The sequence below is a fragment of the Colobus angolensis genome, unplaced genomic scaffold (genome assembly GCF_000951035.1).
Source record: "Colobus angolensis palliatus isolate OR3802 unplaced genomic scaffold, Cang.pa_1.0 Scaffold352, whole genome shotgun sequence".
Taxonomy (NCBI): Eukaryota; Metazoa; Chordata; class Mammalia; order Primates; family Cercopithecidae; genus Colobus; species Colobus angolensis.
This window is the reverse complement of record NW_012116844.1, coordinates 556,171-563,602: the sequence shown is the minus strand read 5'-3', so window position 1 is coordinate 563,602 and position 7,432 is coordinate 556,171. Positions and strand designations below refer to the sequence as shown.

Here is a 7,432-nt window from a genome sequence, read left to right as displayed (position 1 = left end):
TCACTCTGACGCCTATGCTGGAGTACAGTGACACTATCATTGCTCACTGCAGCCTTGAACACCTGGGCTCAAGCAATACTCTTGCCTCAGCCTCCCAAGCTCCTGGAACCACAGATGTGCACCACCCAGCTTGGGCGACAGAACGAGACTCCGTCTCAAAAAAAAAAAAAAAAAAAAAGAAATTATTTAGTCTGAACAACGGAGAGACAATAGATTTCTAAAACAAAATGAACAGTGCCTCAGAGACCTGTGGGAAAATACAAAAGAGATAACCTTCCTTTTCATTGAAGTTCCAGAAGGAGAAAGGAAAGAATGTGAGGCAGAAAAATAATTTGAAGAAGTAGTGTTTGAAAATGCCCCCAAACCAACAGATTCAAGAAACTGAATAAACACTAGATAATGTAACCCCAAAGAAATCCATATCCAGGCTCATTGTAATCAAAATTTCTGAAAACTAAAGACCCTCACCCTTGCCCCACAAAGTCTTGAAAACCCTTCAGTGAAACAGCACATTACCTTTAGGATTATAATTTGAATGAAGTGACTTGTCCGAAGCCATGGAAGCCAGAAAGAAGTGGCATAACATTTTTCAAATACTAGAAGAAAAGAACTGTGAACCCTTCTACACCCAGCAAAAATATATCCTTCAGGAATGAAAGTAATATAAGGACATTTTCAGAATAAAACTAAACTAAGATTTATCCCCAGCAGTCTTACTTTCAAAGAGTTGCCATAGGAAGTCTTTCAAACAGAAGGGAAGTGATTAGAAAACTTGCAATATCGGGAATGAATAAGGAACAACAGAAAGGGTGAATATCTGAGGGGACTTTTGTCCTGGGTGTTTAAAATTGTCTTTGACATTTGAAACAAAAATTGTAACATTTCTGAAGTAGTCCTGATATGCAGTAGTGATATTTGAGACAACTGTTTCATAAAGAATGAGTAAAGGGATGTCATTTTTAGTAGGGTTTCTGTATTCCACTTGAAGTAGTAAAATGTTGATACTAGCAGACTGATAAATTATGTATATTGTAATCCCTAGAGCAAGCACTAAAAAAGTATAGCGAGAGGCTCAAGGAACTGTAGATATATTAAAATATAATAGTAAAAATTCCTCAAGTAGCCCACAGGAAGGTAGGAAAGGAGAAACAGACAGAAAATTAATGATAAAATGCCAGACTTACATCCTAACATTATAAATAATCACATTAAATGTAAATGCTCTAAACACACCTGTTAAAAGATTTGCAAAATGGATGTAAAACCACTATGATCCAAGAATATGCTTCTGTAAGGAAATCACTGTTCTTTATTTTTTTGAGACAGAGTGTGTCACTCTGTTGCCCAAGCTGGCGTGCAGTGGCAAAATATCGGCTCGTGGCAGCTTCCGCCTCCCAGGTACAAGCTATTCTTGTGCCTCAGCCTCTTAAGTAGCTAGGCCTACAGGCTTGCGCCACCAACCTGGCTAGTTTTTGTATTTTTAGTAGAGACAGGCTTTTAATCTCTACTCAAATTCCTGACCTCAGGTGATCTCAGTCTCCCAAAGTGCTGGGATTACAGGCGTGAGCCACCGAGCCCAGATGAAAATCACTTTCTCATAATGACACGTTATGCTAAGGGTTATCTATTAAATAATCTGCAGTAAATCTCATACTTCATGGCGAGATTACAGAAGCTTTCCCATTAGAGTTAGGGACTAGACTAGAACATTTCTATCACAGCTTCTAGTCAACAATTAAGAAATGGAAAGAAATAATGGAATTAAGAAGGAAGAGATGCAATAGGTTATTATTATTATTATTATTATTATTAGAAAATCCCAAGAGAACCTACAAACTTAAAACTGATGAGAGTTGAGCAAAGTTGCTGGATATAAAATTAACATGAAAACTACCCATTTGTCTAGTAAAAAGTGAGTTTGAAAATGTGATAGCAATGAAGATACTATTTACATTAGCAGCAGTAGCAACAAGAGTTGTAACTAAGAACATGTTTATTAAAGGTCTGTAAGATTTTAATAAAGAAAATTTCAGAGCAGAATAAAGGAAGACCCAAATAAATGGTGTAGCATACCATCATGATCTTGGATTGGGAGACTGAGTTTTATAACAATGTCCAAATTAATCTACAAGTCCAGTGCGTTTCCATTTAATATCCCTTCCCTCACTTTTTTGGGGAATGGAACCTAAAATTTGTATTTACAAACAAATATCCATAAAAAGTCAACATATTCCTGAATACAGAGTAGTTGGTGGTTAGGGGACAGGAGAGTGAGAGTTCCTGCTATGGTAATTAAGTTGGGATACGTAAGGGCGCATGTATAAAGCTCAGACGTGGCGTTACGAATCAGTGGGGTTAGGGAGACTTTGGCTCTACAACAACAAAAAAGCCAAGTGTGCTGGCATGTGCTTGTAGTCTCAGCTACTCAAATGTCTGGGAGTATCTCTTGAGCCCAGGAGTTCAAGGTTGCAGTGAGCTCTGATCATGCCACTGCACTCCAGCCTGGGTGACAGAGAGGAACCCTTTCTCAGCAAACAAACAAACAGACAAACATTGGTTTGTGTCATCTGAGATGCTGCAACAACAACTAAAAAGAAAACAAATCAGTGGGGTAAGCATGGACTAAGTAAGAATGTTACTAATATTGGTTTTCACATGATAAAAATGAAAATAAATGTAGATCTTGACCTCACTTCATGCTAAATGATTAATTTCAGTTAGATTAAAGATATAAATATAGCAAGTAAAACTTTAAACACTGTGGAAGGATATATCAAAGAATATCTTTATCTACAGAGTAGGCAAGATTTCTTGAACAAGACTCAGAAGGCTACTATAAAAGGAAAGATTGACAGATGTGACTACATTAAAATTAAACAAAACACCTTCTCTATGTAGAAGATGTCATAAACATAAGGGAGAAGCTGGGCTGCAGACTAGGGAAAGATATCTTCAACTCACATAGCTTAGAAAGGTTTAGAATCCAGAATATGTAAAGAACTTACTAGTTCATTTTGAATTTAATTTTTGGTTTAGGTTTTTAAAATAATGCTTAGTAGAAGTAGAAAAATTAATTTTATTTTATTTTATAAATTATAGTTAATATTTATTGATAATGTACTACTCCTTTAATATGTTATTCTTTAATACTTTGATCCTCAGAGTAACTCTGTGAATGAGATGATATTTCTGTTTTATCTACTTCGCAGTTGACAAAACTTAGACCGACGGAGATTAAATATTTTGCCAAAGATAACACCTTGGTCTGTGTAACACCAGAGTCTGTGATCTTCTCAATTGTGCCACAGTTCTGGTTAAAGATGAAAAAACTGAGTCTAGAAAATGTATGGAGATGTCATATGATGAACTTTGCCTAACAGTCTTTGTCATTTGGAGCCAGGATGTTTGGATTCCACTTTCATTTCTATTTATGAAGTGTTTTTTGTGTTTTTTGCTTTGTTTTGTTTTAGTATAATGCTTCATCCCAGCAGCAAAGAGAAATAATTAAAAGTAGGAGCCTGGATAGGCGGCTGCAAGAACCAATAGTATTAACAAAGTGGAGACACAGCACCATTGTATTGGACACTAACGACAAGGTAGGACTGTTGAGATTTTTGGCAAGTTCTTTGCATTGTATTGTACAGTGAATTGTAACTGTTTGTACTAATATTTCATGTTTTCAGTAAATATTCTTTGCTAGAACATTTGATTTCTTTTGAACTAATTTAAGCTTTTGATCTGCATGTATGTTGAAACGTTACGACATTATTTTTTCTTTTATCAAATTGACTACATTTTTATGTATTTAGCATCAGTTTGTCATGAAGTAGGTTTTGGTTTTGAGGATTTTGGTTTTTGCACAATGGACGGACTTATCTGTGGCTTACTGATCTGTGTACCTTGATACATTTGATCCTAGTAGGTGACAGATTTTTCTTGCTTATTTTAAAGTCACATTTCTGTTATCCTTTGTCTTCAGTCTCTAGGAAGTTTCATAGGGAAGACATTTAATTAATTTTCCTCATCCCAGGTAATATTGGAATTATATTCCTTTTGTTTCTCTAAATGCTCTCTGTAGAAAGCACATCTTTTATCAATCTGAGAAGTAATGTTCTCTGTTTCAAAAAAGGGTGAATTTTATTGCAAACATTAGAGTGGATGTTTTAAACACTTCTTTACAAGTTACTTATTTACAGTGTGGCTTCATGTTGGGGATAAGTTGGGAACTTAGTATGAATTTGCAGAATATTAGGCATACTAATGTTGAAATGTAAAGGTTTTTTAAATCATCAGGCTTCTTGTAGCATGATTTACAGTTTTTCTGTAATTTTTAGGTGTGTTTGTGAAAACAGAATGAACTATCCCTATAGCATATTTCATTATGTTTGGATACTTTAAGTCCTAAATTCCTTTATCAATAATCTCAATTGATCAGTCAAAACAAGTATAATATTTTGGTACTACAAGTTACTATAAAATTGGTCTTTGCTGAATTTAAAGGTGGAGTGTTAGAAACAGTTTTCTTCATGTGTGTAAGATGGACTAATAGAAAACAGTGAAAGTGGCACACCTGTTTCTAGCTTCTATTTTGTAAGGATCTTGTGTTGAATGTAGAGACCACATTAAAGGAATAACATTCTGAGTCTGTGCTGTTGAAGATATGCTTGAAAATATATTAGTGTTGAGATTAATCTAGGTAAGTAAAATACCTAGGGATTTCTAATAGGAAAAATTCACTCAACCAAGAACCAGATTACTATTCAGGATAAATAGGAATCTCCCAAATACCATATATACTGTTCTAAGGCAGATCATTGTTGAACCAACTCTACTGCCTCTTCATACTGGAACAAATAGGATGATTATTTTGATAATTTATTTAAAATTTCTTACTCTTTTTTCTTTTGTTTTCAACATCATAAAATATCAATCTTACTCCTTTTTAATCTCTCAATTCATTTTTTAAATTATTTTTCAAGCTATTGCTTTAAATAACTCGCATGCAGTTCTTAGTACATTTCCTCTTTCATCTCCTTGTCCTGGAGTTGCGAGAATATGATTTTTTTGCAATTAGAGATTTACTTATTTTTGGTAGAATTGTCGTTTGTACCCCCCACCTTACCCTTTGCAAACAGATGCATAAGTCTGTTAACATAGGGCAGTTTTTGAGGTTTTGAAAAAGGGACTGACTACCAGAACAAACTAGCTAATATGTGATAAGGGATGAAGTGTGTATAACCTGAATTGTAATCACAGCAACCTAATACAGATGCTCTGCAACTTAGGATGAGGTTATATCCCAGTAAACCCACATAAGTTGAAAATACCATGAATTGAAAATACCACAAGGTGAAAATGCGTGTAATACACGTAACCCACTGTACATTGTGGCTTAGCCTCGCCTACCTTAAATGTGCTCTGAACATTTACATTAACCTACAGTTGGGCAAAATCATTCACTAACACGGTACACTGTAGAGTATCAATTATTTACCTTTGTAATCTGTTTACCCTGGTAATCAGGTGGCTGACTGGAAGCTGGGACTACATGCCTCTGTGCAGCATCATGAGAGAGTGTCATATTGAATATTGTTAGCCCAGGAAAAGATCAAAATTTCAAGTATGTTTTCTAGTGAATGCCTATCACTTTCCCATCACCTTAAAGTTGAACAATCATAAGTCAAGAACCATCTATTACTATATAACAAATGTTGTTGTGATGACGTCCTAATTCAGTTTACAGATAGATAACCCTGGAGGGGTGGGTGTATGTATGTGTATGTGTGAATGCATCTGTTTCTGCCTTTTTTTTCTGTTTTTACTATAACTCTTCATAGATGTATATGATGTATATTTATATGCATATATCTAAATATAGATAAATGTATACATGTAAATTTACTTCTTGTTTATAATAGTTATAATTGTTGCACATAGATTATTACTGTATTTGTGGTTTTTATTTCTGTGGGACTGAATGTGCTATGAAAAATATAATTATCATTTTATTCAGTTACTTATTTTCTACTTTATGAATCATCAGATCTTCCCTCTTTCTCATACTGTTTTACTATCAGACAGTCTTAGAATCAAAAATTGATCAGAAGTTGTCAGAAAAAAATAAGTGAGATTTGGACCTTAAGTTAAATTTTTTTGAAGTTTTTTATTTGATGTGATTTTAATATTTTCTCCATTAATAGTGCCTTGTTTGATTTATAAGCTTGTCCCTTCAAGGGCTTCCATGTAAACTTTTACTGCTATTAGTTTCTATATTCACAAACTGTGTAGGATGTAAACCTGAAGACATTTTTCCAAATGAATAAATATTGAGTTAATGGCTTTTGCAAGTGTTACTTAAAACAAATTCCCAGGTTCATTGACAGCACCTTCTCCAGCTTCATAAACATAGAAAACTAGAATGATACATACATGGAGATGAATGTTCAAAGGAACTTTTTGGTTTGATAGAAAAAATTTAATAATAGGTAATGGTGTATAATTTAAAACATTCTCTTTTTCTGAAATTATTCAACACATCTAAGGAAATGGAGAAAATTTAAGTGGAGGTGGGATATTGCTACCAAGAAAAGTTTTTCAGTCTTACCCTCTATGAATAGTCCTATCAACATCTGTAATAGAAATCATATTCTGTGTTTTAATATTGACAAAGCAGACTGCTTAAAAAAAAAACACGTTATTGGTTTGCCCTTACGATACTGTTGTAGGCTTAGACATTAAAACTTCTTTTTTTCTGGGGAGTTATTAATATTTAAATATTAGGTTTCTTTCTTGAATTTAAAATATCTTATTTCTAATTTTTGAAAAGTTTTCTATAAATTACCTTAAATACTAATAGCAATTTTATTTCTTATATAGCTTTTGACTAAAAATAAATTCCCATTCTGGCATTTGCCACGTTATTTCTGTGACCTTGCCTAATCCTGAGTATTTATACTTACCATACCAAGAGCAGTTAGTATCATGATTATAACGTATTTATCCGGAAGTGTTTAGGTTTTACTTATTTTAAATATGGTTGATTCAGACTGATATAACATCATGATTTTAAGGCAGCACGTATCATTTGAGTAATTCCATATGCGTTATTTAAATTAAACTGTAATTGCTATAAAAAGCGCCATATTTTATAAACTTTTAATAGCGTTTGTAGTTTTAAAATCATTACCTTATTAGCTTGGAGCTGAATATAAAACAAAAATAACGAGGAAAAAATTTGTTATTCTCTCTTACTAAGCTCTCCTGCTGTGAGTAGAGGCAGAAAGATAATTATATAAAATAGAGTAACTTTTTTCATTACTTATTTCTTGTAGGAATCTCCAACTGCCTCAAAACCCTGCTTTCCTGAAAATGAGTCTTCTCCCTCCTCACCAAAGCACCAAGATACAGTTAGTATGATAGAAGCATATCTTAT

The 7,432-nt window shown here is 33.7% G+C and overlaps 1 protein-coding gene across 1 annotated transcript in view; it reads left to right on the top strand.

Annotated features, from left to right (window-relative positions):
• ARHGAP12 (Rho GTPase activating protein 12) overlaps positions 1–7,432 on the top strand; it is a 118,043-nt gene that overhangs the window by 77,288 nt on the left and 33,323 nt on the right. Inside the window, exons 7-8 of the mRNA XM_011952943.1 lie at positions 3,471–3,596; positions 7,332–7,406. Coding sequence (XP_011808333.1) covers positions 3,471–3,596; positions 7,332–7,406 — 201 coding nt within the window. The remainder of the gene's footprint in view (positions 1–3,470; positions 3,597–7,331; positions 7,407–7,432) is intronic.